This window comes from Bombina bombina, chromosome 1 (genome assembly GCF_027579735.1).
Source record: "Bombina bombina isolate aBomBom1 chromosome 1, aBomBom1.pri, whole genome shotgun sequence".
Lineage (NCBI taxonomy): Eukaryota > Metazoa > Chordata > Amphibia > Anura > Bombinatoridae > Bombina > Bombina bombina.
The window spans coordinates 1,060,506,024-1,060,522,509 of NC_069499.1; the positions used below are offsets into that span (position 1 = coordinate 1,060,506,024).

The 16,486-nt window shown below is 37.6% G+C and overlaps 1 protein-coding gene across 1 annotated transcript in view; it reads left to right on the top strand.

The window, feature by feature from the left end:
- Positions 1-16,486, top strand: part of PREX1 (phosphatidylinositol-3,4,5-trisphosphate dependent Rac exchange factor 1) — a 631,853-nt gene that overhangs the window by 542,503 nt on the left and 72,864 nt on the right. Inside the window, exon 28 of the mRNA XM_053690087.1 lies at positions 8,274-8,356. Within this exon, the coding sequence (XP_053546062.1) occupies positions 8,274-8,356 (83 nt within the window). The remainder of the gene's footprint in view (positions 1-8,273; positions 8,357-16,486) is intronic.

The following is a 16,486-nucleotide window of genomic DNA, read 5'->3' on the forward strand; positions in this document are numbered from 1 at the left end:
TGCAGATTCCATTAGTATTTATGCTTTTTACATTTCCTAAGTACAAGAAATGTTTAGAAGATTTATAAGAAATATTTTTTCTGATTAAGGCTTTGTCTGACTTTGTGCCTTCTAATACAATTTTTAGGTCTTTTTCCACTTCTTTTTTAATTATGGAAGTTTCAAATGACCAACAACATACTGATTTATCCTTCTCTGATGATGTTTTTTTCTCTTTCAGAAATTATTGACACTAACAAATCTACTTTTTTATAAATTGTTTATTAAAGTACATTTGTTCTTTGTTGAAGAGGTGTTGATTATTTTGGATATTAAGGTAACTAGTTCTTTAAGACTAGCTGACACTATTTCTGCATTTTTTATTCTTCTGTGATTGCAAAGGTTTGCTTTCCAATTCCCCATACTAGGGAATGGAATAGGCTGAGAATTCTCTTTTTCCTTCTTTAAAGGTTTTAAACTATATTCTTTGCCAGCAGTTAAATTCAATTTGGAGGGTTCTCCAATTTATTGGGGCTATCTCTACTCCTACTAATTATGCTATTGTTTCTATAAGCAAAATAGTATTTATTTTCCTTTATATAGTTGTATCTTATTTATGGAAAATTATTTAGTTTCAGGTACTTTTCTTGGTCCTGTGATATTGCAATTGCTTCATTTTTTCTGTTTACTTTAAGATCAAGTATCAGATTATGATTTATTTTAGCATTGTTAAAGGGACAACATTTACTAGACTAGGTGCTGTTGCATTTGTCTTGTTGTTTTGCATTTTGCAAGTCCTCTGTTTTGACTGGTCCTTTAAACTGGACTATCATGCTAATGATTTCATTTGTGTCTTCTTTTTATTGAATATATTCGCAAATGAGGGTTAATCTATGTCTTTAGCTATTTTAGCTAGAAGAATTTTGTGATTTTTTAAAAAAAAAAAAAAAGAAAATCCATATTTCTTTTGTTCTGAGATAATCAGTTATTTTTATATTTGGATTCAATTCTTAACTGTTACTCTGGGCTTCAAGATTGAGTTCTAAGACTAAACTTTCAGCTTATACTAGTTTGGTTGTTCTTATTAAGGAACGAATTCCTGAGTTCTTTCCCAAGTAACATGTTTATAATTGGGGTTCGAATCAGCTCCCTAATATTGCGATGTACGTGCCGTATTCCAGCTTGGCTGGTAAGGGGCAGGTTAAGACTTCTTTGAAATTTATTTTGGTTCTATTTTGTCCAAATTTCTTTGATTTTATTCCAGTAAGGCTAACACTTTCTTTAAGTGTGTTCCTGTCCTATATATTCTGGGTACTGTTGAAGCATGGCTGGGCACCCATGGGGTTCAAGCGCTGCTCAGACCTGGAATCTTCTGGGGTATTTCTTCCAGTTCCTTTTTTAGGAACTGGGTTTTGGAGTTTTATTCCAACTATTCTGCCTTTTTATGGTCGCTGATAGCATTATTTGTTTTCACTAGATACAATAAATGCATATTTTTCATTTTTCTGTTTTCATTCAGATTATTTCCTGAGGATGCAGAATCTCATATGACTCACTTTGCTCTTCAGGACATATTTAGAGGATCTTTTTTCAAAAGTTCTTGATTCCTCACGTAAGGGTCACCTTTTTTAGGTTTCCAGATGGTTTATGTCACTGTCTTTGTCTCTATCAGGACAAGGGACAATTTGTATTGGGTTCCGTCTGTCGGTACCTTTAGTCTCTACTATTTCCTTCAGTTGCTATTTATGCATAGAAGTTTTTTACAGCATTGGATTCAATTCCCTTTGCTCATTTTCAATGGAAAGATCCTTTCCGGCTTTTTATGAGTGTTGTTTTCTTCAAAAACATGGTTGGAGGAGCAATTAACCAATCAGTTTGTTGATTCCTCAGACAAGAGTAACCTTTTTTAGGTTTCCAGATAGATTCAGTCGGACAAGAGACGTCTGAATTTGGTTTCACCTTATCGAAACCTTCAGTCTCAATTATTCCTTCGGTAGCTTTATGCATGGAAATTCTAGGTTATTTATTACTGCTGCATTGGACGTGTTCCCCTTTGCTCATTTTCATATGCAACCTCTTCAGCTCTGTATGCTGAACCAGTGGTGCAAGGATTATACTAAGATATCTCATTTAATATCTTTAAAACCGATTGTTCGACACCCTCTGATGTGGTACAGACCACCATCGTTTAGTTCAGGGGGCTTCTTTTGTTCTTCCAACCTGGACTGTGATCTCAACAGATGCAAGTCTGACATGTTGGGGAGCTGTATGGGGGTTTCTGACAGCACAAGGGGTTTGGGAATCTCAGGAGGTGAGATTTCCAATCAACATTTTGGAACTCCGTGCAATTTTCAGAGCTCTTCAGTCGTGGCCTCTTCTAAAGAGGGAGTCATGCATTTGTTTTCAGACGGACAATATCACAAATGTGGCATATGTCTATCATCATGAGGGACTCACAGTCCTCTGGCTATAAGGAAGTATCTCGAATACTTGTATGGGCGAAATCCAGCTCCTGTCTAATTTCTGTGGTTCATATCCCAGGTATAGACAATTGGGAAGTGGATTATCTCAGTCGCCAAATGCTACATCCGGGCGAATGGTCTTCACCCAGAGGTTTTTCTTCAGATTGTTCAAATATGGGGACTTCCAGAAATAGATCTGATGGCTTCTCAGCTAAAAAAAAAGCTTCCCAGGTATCTGTCCAGATCCAGGGATCCTCAGGCGGAGGCAGTGGATGCATTGTCACTTCCTTGGAAGTTTCATCCTGTCTATATCTTTCCGCCTCTAGTTCTTCTTTCAAGAGTGATTTCCAATCTTCTAAAGGAGCGTTTGTTTATTCTGCTGGTGGCTCCAGCATGGCCTCACAGGTTTTGGTATGTGGATCTTGTCCGGATGGCTCTATGCCATCCGTGGACTCTTCCGTTAAGTCCAGACCTTCTATCACAAGGTCCTTTTTTTCCATCAGGATCTCAAATCCTTAAATTGAAGGTATGGAGATTGAACGCTTGATTCTCAGTCATAGAGGTTTCTCTGACTCCGTAATTAATACTATGTTGCAGGCTCGTAACTCTGTATCTAGGATGATATATTATCGAGTCTGGAAGACTTGAATTTTTTGGTGTTTTTCTCATCATTTTTCTTGGCATTCTTTTAGAATTCCTAGAATTTGACAGTTTCTTCAGGATGTTTTGGATAAGTTTTGTTTGCAAGTTCCTTACAAGGACAAATCTTTGCTCTTTCTGTTCTTTTTTACAGAAAGATTGCTAGTTTTCCTGATTTTTATTGTTTTGTACAAACTTTGGTTTGTATAAAACTTGTCATTAAGTCAATCTCTCCTCCTTGGAGTTTGAATTTGGTTCTGGGGGCTCTTCAAGCTCCTCCGTTTGAACCTATGCATTCTCTGATCTTAAAATTACTTTCTTTCAAAGTTTTGTTTCTTTTGGCCATCTCTTCTGCTAGAAGAAGTTTCTGAATTTTTCTGCTCTTTCTTGTGAGTCTCCTTTTCTGATTTTTCATCAGGATAAGGCGGTGTTGCGAACTTCTTTTAAATTTTTTCCTAAGGTTGTGAATTCTAACAACATTAGTAGAGAAATTGTAGTTCCTTCATTATGTCCTTATCATAAGAATTCTAAGGAGAGTTCACTGCATTCTTTGGATGTAGTTAGAGTTTTGAAACATTATGTTGAAGCTACTAAGAATTTCCGAAAGACTTCTAGTTTTTTTGTTATCTTTTCCAGTTCTAGGAAAGGTCAGAAGGCTTCTGCCATTTCTTTGGCATCTTGGTGGAAATCTTTGTTTCATCATTCTTATGTCGAGTCAGGTAAAACTCTGCCTCAAAGGTTTACAGCTCATTCTGCTAGGTCAGTTTCTACTTCCTGGGCGTTTAGGAATGAAGCTTCGGTTGATCAGATTTGCAAAGCAGCAACTTGATTTTCTTTGCATATTTTTACTAAATTCTACCTTTTTGATGTGTTTTCTTCTTCTGAAGCAGTTTTTGGTAGAAATATACTTCAGGCAGCGGTTTCAGTTTGATTCTTCTGCTTATAATATCAGTTTTTTTCATTCTAAGATTTAAACTTTGTTTTGGGTGTGGATTATTTTCAGCGGAATTGGCTGTCTTTATTTTATCCCTCCCTCTCTAGTGACTCTTGCGTGGAAGATCCACATCTTGGGTATTTATTATCCCATACGTCACTAGCTCATGGACTCTTGCTAATTACATGAAAGAAAACATAATTTATGTAAGAACTTACCTGATAAATTCATTTCTTTCATATTAGCAAGAGTCCATGAGGCCCACCCTTTTTGTGGTGGTTATGATTTTTTTGTATAAAGCACAATTATTCCAATTCCTTATTTTTTATGCTTTCGCACTTTTTTCTTATCACCCCACTTCTTGGCTATTCGTTAAACTGATTTGTGGGTGTGGTGAGGGGTGTATTTATAGGCATTTTGAGGTTTGGGAAACTTTGCCCCTCCTGGTAGGAATGTATATCCCATACGTCACTAGCTCATGGACTCTTGCTAATATGAAAGAAATGAATTTATCAGGTAAGTTCTTACATAAATTATGTTTTTGCGCTCGTGTGCAATCCCGCCCCCTGCCCGCTCACAGCCAATCACGTGCGGGCAGGAGCTGTCAATCTCCTCGGTCTGACTCGACCGCGGAGATTGAATTTCGCCACCTTAGAGGTGGCGAAAAAAGTTTAAGGAAGCGGCGGTCTGGTGACCGCTACTTGATAAATTACGGCGAGCAAGTTCTTGTGAGAACTTGCAGCCGTAGGGCTTTGGTAAATCGAACCCATAGAACACACAGATTAGTGCCTGCAGAGTGTCACTTTTTTGAGGGCCATAATGCACAGAGTCGTAGAAGACTTTTTACATTTAGCTGACACTCAGGAGACTTGAAAAACTAGACATGTTACTGGACAACTTGATAAAATACTGGACTGTCCATTGAATACTGGACACACTCTATTTATGTATCACAATCAAGCAAAAAAGGACATAACCAATGCAGAAGTGCCCAGTTACTTAATTTAGTAAATTTTATAAAATATAAAGAAGCTCTCCTGCAGGATAATCTCCTGCTTATATTTCTATGTAGCCTAAGCACTAAATCATACAAAACAAAAACAAAAAAGTTTTAATATGAGTAACTGCAGTATTATATTTGTACAATAATACATATGGAGGATTAAAAATTAACTACTAGATTTAATGTTGTCTAATCGGAGAACAGAAGAAGCTGGTGGTGCCAAGTGCATTATAGGTTAAACCTGAAAAACATAGGAAGTAAAATGTCCTGGGGGGTCTCGGGGCAGCACCTTGATTGGTTGCAATATTATCAGCTGCCTGAGGACTGCTGTTTGTCAGAAAGTTAGGTCCCCATCTATTCTCTATTCTGTTGTATTTACATTTAGAGGACTATGCAGAATCAACAGATATAAATTTACTTTAAGGGACACTGAACCCAATTTTTTTCTTTTGGGATTCAGATAGAGCATGCAATTTTAAGCAACTTTCTAATTTACTCCTATTATCAAATTTTCTTCATTCTCTTGGTTTGTTTATTTGAAAAGCAAGAATGTAAGTTTAGATGCCAGACCATTTTTTGTGAACAACCTGGGTTGTCCTTGCTGATTGGACAGCACCAATAAACAAGTGCTGTCCATGGTCTGAACCAACAATTTGCTGGTTTCTTAGCTTAGATGCCTTCTTTTTCAAATAAAGATAGCAAGAGAACGAAGAAAAATTGATAATAAGTAAATTAGAAAGTTGCTAAAAATTGCATGCTCTATCTGAATCATGAAAAAAGAAAAACATTGAGTTCAGTGTCCCTTTAAGGATCTGCACCTGCTAAATGATCTGTAGCATTGAGGCCTACAACAACCTTCATAAGGAGAGGATTCTGCAAATATGTTTTAATGTTCCTTATTTTCAGCTTCGGCCTTAAGATTCAGTGTTTGCCTAAATTTACTGTTTTTCTATTTGGTTGATATGATCTTTTTCTTTCTTTATAATATTATATTTCTTTTCTGAGCAATGCGCGTGCATAACGTTTTTTTTTTTTTTTTTTCTTTAAAACCACTATGATTTTTTCATTTCCTGCTTCAGGGCCAGCACTGTAAAGGTTAAGGTGTGGCAGTTGTTTCTTAACATTTTTAACATTCTGATCTTTCTTTCCCCTGCTTTTGATACATTAGTCTTATGTGTAGGGTTTTTGCACTGCAGTGCTTAATTTCTGATATTTATTATGCATATTTAATAGGCAGTATTAATTCATATGACTTTGGCTTGATTTATTAGCTTGGCTAAATTAACAGCAGAGAGGCAATTTAAAGTTTATTTTTCTTGTATTGTTGCTATTGATTCAGAGGAATACATATGTCATTCGTCCTTTTCCTATATAATATGTGAGTAATGGCTCATACTTCTTTCACTGTTTTGAGTTCAAAGTATTTTTATCTTTAGAGGCAGCTTTTATGACTTAGGGCCTAATGATTAAAAACTCACCAGCATGGAGAGAGATCATGCAAAATCTATAGGGGGCTTTTCTGAGCATTACATTGTGCAATACACTGTCTCTCCTTCACATCCATAACACTATATAGCAAGATAACAGTTCTCAATATACATTTTACCTTTCTAAAATGTTTTGAGTGACCTCACAGTACTGACAAGTCACCAGAACAGAGTGCTTTGGATCCTCAGGCCCTTAGAGTTGTGAGAGTTCTTTTTTTAGTCTCACCCTATCCTTCAAATTGGTAGCTGTAGTCCTACACTACTACCTGAAGTCTGTGTCATCACAGTCACAGTATCAGGAGAATTAGCATGATTTATATTTATTAAGAAATCATTTTCTTCACTCATTCATAGTGCTTCCATATAATGAGCAATCTGGACACTGTGGGCCTGAGACAAATCACACAAAATCTTCTTAAAGTTATATTGAAATGTATGTGTCACCACCCCCAATCTCTCTGTCGACAACTCCATCATTACCCTTTCCCCGCATGCCCGATGTCTTGAGGTCACACTTGACTCAGATTTTTCTTTCACTCCTCACATTCAGTCCTTGGCTAAATCCTGCCGCTTTCACCTTAAAAACAGCTCTAAAAGTAGACATTTCCTTACACAAGACACAACTAAGATTGTAATCCACTCTCTCATCCTTTCCCGCCTTGATTACTGCAACTCTGTCCTCTCTGCTCTCCCCAGCTGCCGCCTAGCTCCTTTACAATCCATAATGAATGCCTCTGCCAGGCTCATCTTCCTTACACGTCACTCTTTATCTGCTGCACCTCTCTGCCAATCCCTTCACTGGCTTCCTTTTACCTCCAGTATTAAACACAAAATTCTCACTCTGACATACAAAGCCCTCAACTGCACTGCCCCCCCTATATCTCAGATTCTACTGTTCAGGGATGCATACAACCTACACTAACCTTTCTTTATACAGTTTCCTCTCTTCCATTGCTATCCCCTTGAAATAACATGTAAGCCTAAGAGCCATGCTGTTTGTAGATCACCTTCTTTAGAGCTGACTAAAACAGTACGACTCTTGGCAGGGCCCTCTACCCGTCTGATCCCTATAAATGTTTCCTTGTATTCCGCCTATGTTTATAGCGCTGCAGAATCTGTTGGCGCTCTACAAATAACCGATAATAATAATAATAATAATGTGTCTCTCCTATACATCCAGAACCCTATAGTGGGATAGCAGCTCTCAAGCTAAAAGCTGCTTTTTTAAAACTCATTGCGAGACCTCACAGTACTGACGAGACCACTTAGATAATCTCACCAGAGCAAAGAGCTTTAGATCATTAGGGTTTGTATAATCTCCTAGTTTATATGCAAGGGCCAATCTTCCTATAGTTGTGAACTTTTATTTTCCAAAAGCTTACAAGCCAATCTAGACAAGTTGAACTGAAACCCGGGAGGAAGGGGGATATATAAAGATTTTTTTAAATTTCTACCTACTCCAAGAAGACATGGGGTTGTATTTGCTACCTGAAAAATGTCACAACTTCTAATATGTATATACTGTTTAATTGGTAAATGTATATTTGTTTTAATAAAGAGTTTTGTGTACATTGGCCTGTATGTTGCTCATAAGTGTGAGACACCCCTAGGTTTGGTTATGCGGTCTTCTGCTTTGATGTCTGGGGATTTGTTTTTCTTTTAACACCTAGATGCCCTTCTTCAGTTTAGTCAATGTTAGGATGAAACCAGTGTAACAAACAAAACAACAAGGACATTTCTACAATGTCTCCATTTTTGTTTGTTTGTAGGAGATGAGCTTCCGTGTGACATGAGAATTCCATCAGATAAACAGGATAAACTTCATGGCTGCCTTGAACATCTCTTTAACCAGGTAAACAAAATATTCCCTTCACCTTTTTTTGCCTTTAATAACTATACATTTCACCATTGTTAGGCAATCACTCAGGTAGTAGAGCATATTAAAATTGTTACATCTGCGCCATTTTTGTTATATTTCCTGAACCATAAGATGTCTCAAATGGCTACCTGGTTGCATAGTGAGGTAGTTTTTAATTCTTGGGATCTCAGTACTGTTCCAAACATAAACTGTAAGCATTGCTTCAATTTTAAAAAGTTTTGATGCTCCACAACCATGTGCAGAGCTTAAGTTAATGTTCGCTCTATAAGATGGGGTTAAATTATGATGGTGTTTCTAAACCAAAATTTTCTTTGTGTCCAGTTACCACTATGCTAGAAGGAAATTGTGTAGCGTTATTGTCTTAACCTACAACCAGGATCCCTAAGGATTCTAAAAGGCTAATCCTTTGTGTATGTTGTTGTAGTTTTTTTAAATTATCTGTAATCTTTAAGATATTTGTTTATAAAGCCTTCCACAAACATGAAGTGTGAAGTCAGCTGCCTTAAAACTCATACTGGAACTCCTGTAGCATAAAATTAACAAAAGTTTGGAAGCTCACACAACATGTTCTTAGACACTGTTTGTCTATGCAACTGAAAGTTGCTGGGCATCTAATATTGGAACTTGGAATTTAAATATTTAACCCAGAGCTTTCCAAACTTTTTATGTTGGTGACACACTTTTTAGACCTACACCATTTCGCAACACAGTAATTCAGTTGTTCTAGCAAACATGAGGTTAAACTAACTTGTTTTAAGAGATTCGGACACAAACATAAATTATATAATAACGAAATGTATTTACAAGTAACAGTATGTAAGTATGTGCAAGAATTAAAAAAAAGTTTAATATCACCAATAGCTACTTACTATTTAAATGGGATGTATGAGGTTAATGGGATGAACACAGTTTCTGAATATTTGGTGGAATATTAGACACTCACATTTTTAAACTTCCACTTCCTATCCATATATTAAGAGCAGGAGCAGCAATGCACTACTGGGAGCTAGCTGCAAAAAATCCCAAAACACTTTGACTTCTGACTTCAGCTCAGCGTTTAAGCTGCCGCCCTCAGAGCTCTATGAGTCCAACTGACTACTGCCTATGCTGCAAACACACTGCTGTCCCACTCACTGACTACACATGCAGTCACGAGCCGATTGAGGAGACTACACGTGCAGTCAGGAGCCAATGTGCCGCCATAGCCGCCAATGGCAATAGTTTCAGTTCCCACTGAGCTGCGCCAATAGGTTAAGATGATCTGTGACCCACTAGGTATCAATCACGTGTCAACTATGTGATATGCGTAGCAGGCAGGTGTAAAGTCGTAAACCAAAAAAAAAATTAAATAAAAAAAAAAATTGTGCTGAAGCAGGAACACATCTACAAACTGCTGCCTACACACTAATGTGTCACGACACACAGTGTGGAAAGCACTGATTTAACCCCTAAGTAATTGGGGCATTTTGTCAAAGACCAAAGTGTTGTATTTCTTTTTTTATACGTCATCCCTGGTTGGTTTAAGAGGCTGTCAGTACAGAATACAGCAAGGCAAGGGAGTCCGTTGTGTTTACACATATGAAGTAAGAGCTGGGACAGTCCATGTCTTCTAAGTTCTGCACTGAGAAGCACACAGATCCTTGGACTATTTGGGGGTGTATGTGAGTCAACACAGTCCTTCAAGTTTAGAAGCATGTTTCATATATGCACTTCCAGATGGGTGTAAACCAGATTAAAATTACTTTTGTAAGAAAATAACTCAAGTGATGTACAGGTGCTACCTTTAATAGCTAACTAATAGTGGGTACAATTGCAAGCTTTCAGGACACTGACGTCCCCTCTTCAGTCATCTGATGTACAAATGAAGCTCAGTCATATTTATATACAGTATACAGGCGAAGGTATGTATATTTTAAAAATGACATATGTGAATCATGGACATTTTGTTGTAGTTGTAAACCCAGAGCTTTGGGAAAGGTTTCACATGGATGTTTGTAATTCCTGGGCATGATTACTTAGATATACATAACAAAGTGGTAAACAGAGCGGAGGATCATGTTGTAACTTATGTGTGAAGTGTCTGCTCCACTGCGTTAAGGATATTATACCAGACATCTGTATGATTAAATAGTTGAGTGACTGTTTTAATATCAAGGAATTAGATTTGCCATGTCCTTATCAAATATGAGTTCATAAAGCCAATGGTCCGGTTCCACCCTGAATTGAAAGAATCAAACAGGCTTATCAATTTGTATTCCCAAATCCTTCTCTCCTTTCATGACCTGAAGTTCCCTATCAGTAAAGATATTTTAAATTCCTAGAAGTTGTGATTTGGTCTGTTTACCTGTATCCGTTAGCTTGTTGGTGATTGTGAAGCAGTGGAGATTCATTCTCTTCCTGAGTTGTCCTGTAGTGTCCCCATTTTTGCATTTGTTACATGTAAAGAGGTAAACCACATTCGATGAGTAGCAAGTAAAACAGCCATGGATGTTCGTTGGGTAGTGGGATTGTCTCTGTTAGGATATGAGGGCAAGTTTTGCATCGCTTTTGGTTGTAGGGAAATGTGACTTTTTTTTTGTAGGGTATCCTAGTTGGCTTTTGATTAATATTTGTTAAGGTTTAGGGGTTGCCTGTATGACAGGAGGGGTGGGTCTGGGAATATTTATTTTTGTCTGTCCTTCTGGAGAGTTGGATGTTAAGTCTCTGGCAATTATTTTTAAAATATCTAATTGTGGGTTATAGGTTATGACAAGAGGTGCCCTGTTATTCTCCAGTTTTGGCCTTTATTGCAAGAGTTTGTTTCTGGGTTCTTTGGTGGCTCTGTGATCTTGGTTTTCTATTATAATTGGATGTTAGTTTTGGTTCCTGAATACATTTTAAGCGATTTTTTTATGTGAATCCCTGTCAGCTTTGTTTAAACAGATACGGTTGGGTCTTATGGTTTGGCTGTAATGATGGTGAGCTTTGTGTGTTTTGGATGGAAGCTGTCATATTTTAGATATGAGGGACAGCCTGTGAGGTTGTGATAAATGGAAGTATGTATGGTACTGTTCTTAATGTAAATGATGGTGTTCAGAAAACTGATGTGTGATGGAGTGGTTTAGTGAGAGTTTGATAGTGTGATGGAATTCATTACAGGGGCATTGTACACTAAATATTTATTTGCATAAATGTTTTGTAGATGATCCATTTCTATAGCCCATCTGTGGGTGTTTTTTGAAGAAAATTTATATTTTTGCTTATTTTAAAATATCGTGCTGATTTTCATACTTTTAACCAAGCCCCAAAGTTTTAGATGTATACTGATGTATCCAGACTTTAGACTGCTTCTGTTTGTATAAAGGGTCTTTTTATATGCATGCGTGTGTGTGTGGGTGGGGGGGAAGGGTTCTGCTCTCAGCCCCTTTCAGGGGGTGTCCTAGCCTGGCCTCATCAACAGTGCTAAATTGGGAGCTTCTAAATACGTTTTTGAAAGGTTTTATAGTGGATTTTTAGATCAGTATCTGTGCACATTATTCTTTATAATAGTGTATATTACATGCAGTAAAATGAAAATTGGTGTATCCTGTCCCTTTGAATCTTTTGTGGAAGTGAATTAACTGTTGCTCACCTGCTGTCCATATTATTAGATTGTCATCAATGTATCGGAAGTATGCCTTGGGTTCTATGTTGCAGATGGAAAACCTCAGGCAGGTTTGTTATATTAGGTTAGTATACTGGGGAGCTATTCTTGTTCCCATAGCTGTCCCATCTTTTGGAGGTAAATATCCTCCCCAAAAGTAAAATAGCTATGCACGAGCATGAATTTGATCAGTTGTGTGACACACACTGCGGGTAGGTCAATTTTGGTGGCGTTCCTAGCGTGCTGCTATGCCATCTTGGTAAGGGATATTGGTATAAAGTGCTTCATCATCCATTGTTGCCAAGATGGTACCTTCTGGTAGTATACCTATGTTAGCCAGCTTATTGAGCAGGTCTTTGGTGTCTTGAATGAAACTGGCTGTGTTTTTTTACCAGATGTTTCAGAATATGTCTACCCAGCTAGAGATGTTCTCCATTAGTGTTTTAATTCCAGATATTGAGCATGTAGAATGTGCCTATTTTGGGGCCATCTGGTATCAGGGTCTGGATGTGTATGAGTTTGTTTTTTGGTGTGTGATCTGGTGTATATTCGTGTAGTTTTTGGTGTAGCGGACTGTGTTAGACAGCTGCCTCCTTTTGTCTCCTTAATGTAGTGTTCATGATAACTGTAGAGCCGCCCTTGTCCGCTAGCTTTATTGTGATGTCCTTATTGTTTTTTTTAGAGATCTAATCAAGTTCCTTTCCTGGATGTTCATATTATATGGCATTTGCTTTTTCTAGCCAGGATTAGGTTTTCTTCTCTGCTTGTGAATGTGCCAGTGGGGAGTGTCCAGTGGGATTTCTTTTTGTGTGTGGTATGTGATGTTGTGTGGAGTTATTATGTTGTATCTCTGTCTTAGGGAAGTTTTTATTAAGGCGAAGTTTAAATCAAAATGTTTTTCTATCTATTTCTTTAATATTGAACATTCATTTTATTATAATTTTGCATCCAATGAAATAAGTTAACTCAACTTCATTTTTCTCCAAGTTGCTGTGATAAGTGTTTTGTGCACTTACAAGGACAATTAGCATTCCCTTTCTCCAACATAGGTGTGTCCGGTCCACGGCGTCATCCTTACTTGTGGGATATTCTCTTCCCCAACAGGAAATGGCAAAGAGCCCAGCAAAGCTGGTCACATGATCCCTCCTAGGCTCCGCCTACCCCAGTCATTCTCTTTGCCGTTGCACAGGCAACATCTCCACGGAGATGGCTAAGAGTTTTTTGGAGAAAGGATTATCTGCAAGTTCTCTGAAGGGACAGATCTCTGCTTTATCTGTTTTACTTCACAAAAGGCTGGCAGCTGTGCCAGACGTTCAAGCGTTTGTTCAGGCTCTGGTTAGAATCAAGCCTGTTTACAGACCTTTGACTCCTCCCTGGAGTCTAAATCTAGTTCTTTCAGTTCTTCAAGGGGTTCCGTTTGAACCCTTACATTCCGTAGATATTAAGTTATTATCTTGGAAGGTTTTGTTTTTGGTTGCAATTTCTTCTGCTAGAAGAGTTTCAGAGTTATCTGCTCTGCAGTGTTCTCCGCCCTATCTGGTGTTCCATGCAGATAAGGTGATTTTGCGTACTAAGCCTGGTTTTCTTCCGAAAGTTGTTTCCAACAAAAATATTAACCAGGAGATAGTTGTACCTTCTTTGTGTCCGAATCCAGCTTCAAAGAAGGAACGTTTGTTACACAATTTGGACGTAGTCCGTGCTCTAAAATTCTATTTAGAGGCTACTAAAGATTTCAGACAAACATCTTCTTTGTTTGTTGTTTATTCTGGTAAAAGGAGAGGTCAAAAAGCAACTTCTACCTCTCTTTCTTTTTGGCTTAAAAGCATTATCCGATTGGCTTATGAGACTGCCGGACGGCAGCCTCCTGAAAGAATCACAGCTCACTCCACTAGGGCTGTGGCTTCCACATGGGCCTTCAAGAACGAGGCTTCTGTTGACCAGATATGTAAGGCAGCGACTTGGTCTTCACTGCACACTTTTGCCAAATTTTACAAATTTGATACTTTTGCTTCTTCAGAGGCTATTTTTGGGAGAAAGGTTTTGCAAGCCGTGGTGCCTTCCATTTAGGTGACCTGATTTGCTCCCTCCCTTCATCCGTGTCCTAAAGCTTTGGTATTGGTTCCCACAAGTAAGGATGACGCCGTGGACCGGACACACCTATGTTGGAGAAAACAGAATTTATGCTTACCTGATAAATTACTTTCTCCAACGGTGTGTCCGGTCCACGGCCCGCCCTGGTTTTTTTAATCAGGTCTGATGAATTATTTTCTCTAACTACAGTCACCACGGTATCATATGGTTTCTCCTATGCGTATTTCCTCCTGTACAACGGTCGAATGACTGGGGTAGGCGGAGCCTAGGAGGGATCATGTGACCAGCTTTGCTGGGCTCTTTGCCATTTCCTGTTGGGGAAGAGAATATCCCACAAGTAAGGATGAAGCCGTGGACCGGACACACCGTTGGAGAAAGTAATTTATCAGGTAAGCATAAATTCTGTTTTTCTTTCATGTAATTAGCAAGAGTCCATGAGCTAGTGACGTATGGGATATACATTCCTACCAGGAGGGGCAAAGTTTCCCAAACCTCAAAATGCCTATAAATACACCCCTCACCACACCCACAAATCAGTTTTACAAACTTTGCCTCCTGTGGAGGTGGTGAAGTAAGTTTGTGCTAGATTCTACGTTGATATGCGCTCCGCAGCAGGTTGGAGCCCGGTTTTCCTCTCAGCGTGCAGTGAATGTCAGAGGGATGTGTAGAGAGTATTGCCTATTTGAATTCAATGATCTCCTTCTACGGGGTCTATTTCATAGGTTCTCTGTTATCGGTCGTAGAGATTCATCTCTTACCTCCCTTTTCAGATCGACAATATACTCTTATATATACCATTACCTCTACTGATTCTCGTTTCAGTACTGGTTTGGCTTTCTACTACATGTAGATGAGTGTCCTGGGGTAAGTAAGTCTTATTTTCTGTGACACTCTAAGCTATGGTTGGGCACTTTTATATAAAGTTCTAAATATATGTGTTTAAACATTTATTTGCCTTGATTCAGGATGTTCAACGTTCCTTATTTTCAGACAGTCAGTTTCATATTTGGGATGATGCATATGAATAATCAATTTTTTCTTACCTTAAAATTTGACTTTTTTTCCTGTGGGCTGTTAGGCTCGCGGGGGCTGAAAATGCTTCATTTTATTGCGTCATTCTTGGCGCGGACTTTCTTGGCGCAAAAATTTTCTTGTCATTTCCGGCGTCATATGTGTCGCCGGAAGTTGCATCATTTTTTGGACGTTTTTGCGCCAAAAAATGTCGGCGTTACTGGATGTGGCGCCATTTTTGGCGCCAAATAATGTGGGCGGCTTTTTTGGCGCTAAAAAATTTGAGCGTCATTGTTGTCTCCACAATATTTAAGTCTCATTATTTATTGCTTCTGGTTGCTAGAAGCTTGTTCATTGGCATTTTTTTCCCATTCCTGAAACTGTCATTTAAGGAATTTGATCAATTTTGCTTTATATGTTGTTTTTTCTATTGCATATTGCAAGATGTCTCAGATGGACTCTGAATCAGAAGCCACTTCTGGAAAAACGCTTAACTGAGTTTCAGTTCTACCAAAGCTAAGTTCATTTATTTTAAATGTTATAAATGTTTATCTTTAGCTATGGTTTGTAATAAGTTATTATTTTATACTTTTACATGCGGAATCCATTAGTATTTATGCTTTATATATTTTCTTTTCTTACAAAAAATATTTAGAAGACTTATAAGAAATATTTTTCTGATTCTATGTTAAAGGCTTTGTCTGAATTCGTGCCTTCTAATAAAATTTTTAGGTCTTTTTTTCACTTCTTTTTTATTGAAGTTTCAAATGACCAACAACATACTGATTATCCTTCTCTGATGATGTTTTTTTCTCTTTCAGAAATTTTCTTCATCAAGATATTGACACTAACAAATCTACTTTTTTATTATTTTTCTATTATTAAAGTACATTTGTTTTTTGTTGAAAAGGTGTTGATTATTTTGGATATTAATGTAACTAGTTCTTTAAGACTAGCTGACATTATTTCTGCCTATTTATTTCTTCTGTGTTTTCAGAGGTTTTCTTTCCATTTCCCTATACTAGAGAATGGAATAGGTTGAGAATTTTCTTTTATTCCTTCTTCAAAGGTTTAAAACTATATTCTTTGCCAGCAGTTAAACTCAATTTGGAGGGTTCTCCAATTTATTGGGGCTATCTCTAATTCTACTAATTATGCTATTGTTTCTATAGCAAAATAGTATTTATTTTCCTTTAGATAGTTGTATCTTATTTATGGAAAATTATTTAGTTTCAGGTACTTTTTTTCATCCTGTGATTTATTTTGATATTGCAATTGCTTCATTTTCCCTGTTTACTTTAAGATCAAGTATCAGATTATGATTTATTTTAGCATTGTTAAAGGGACAACATTTACTAGACTAGGTGCTGTTGCATTTG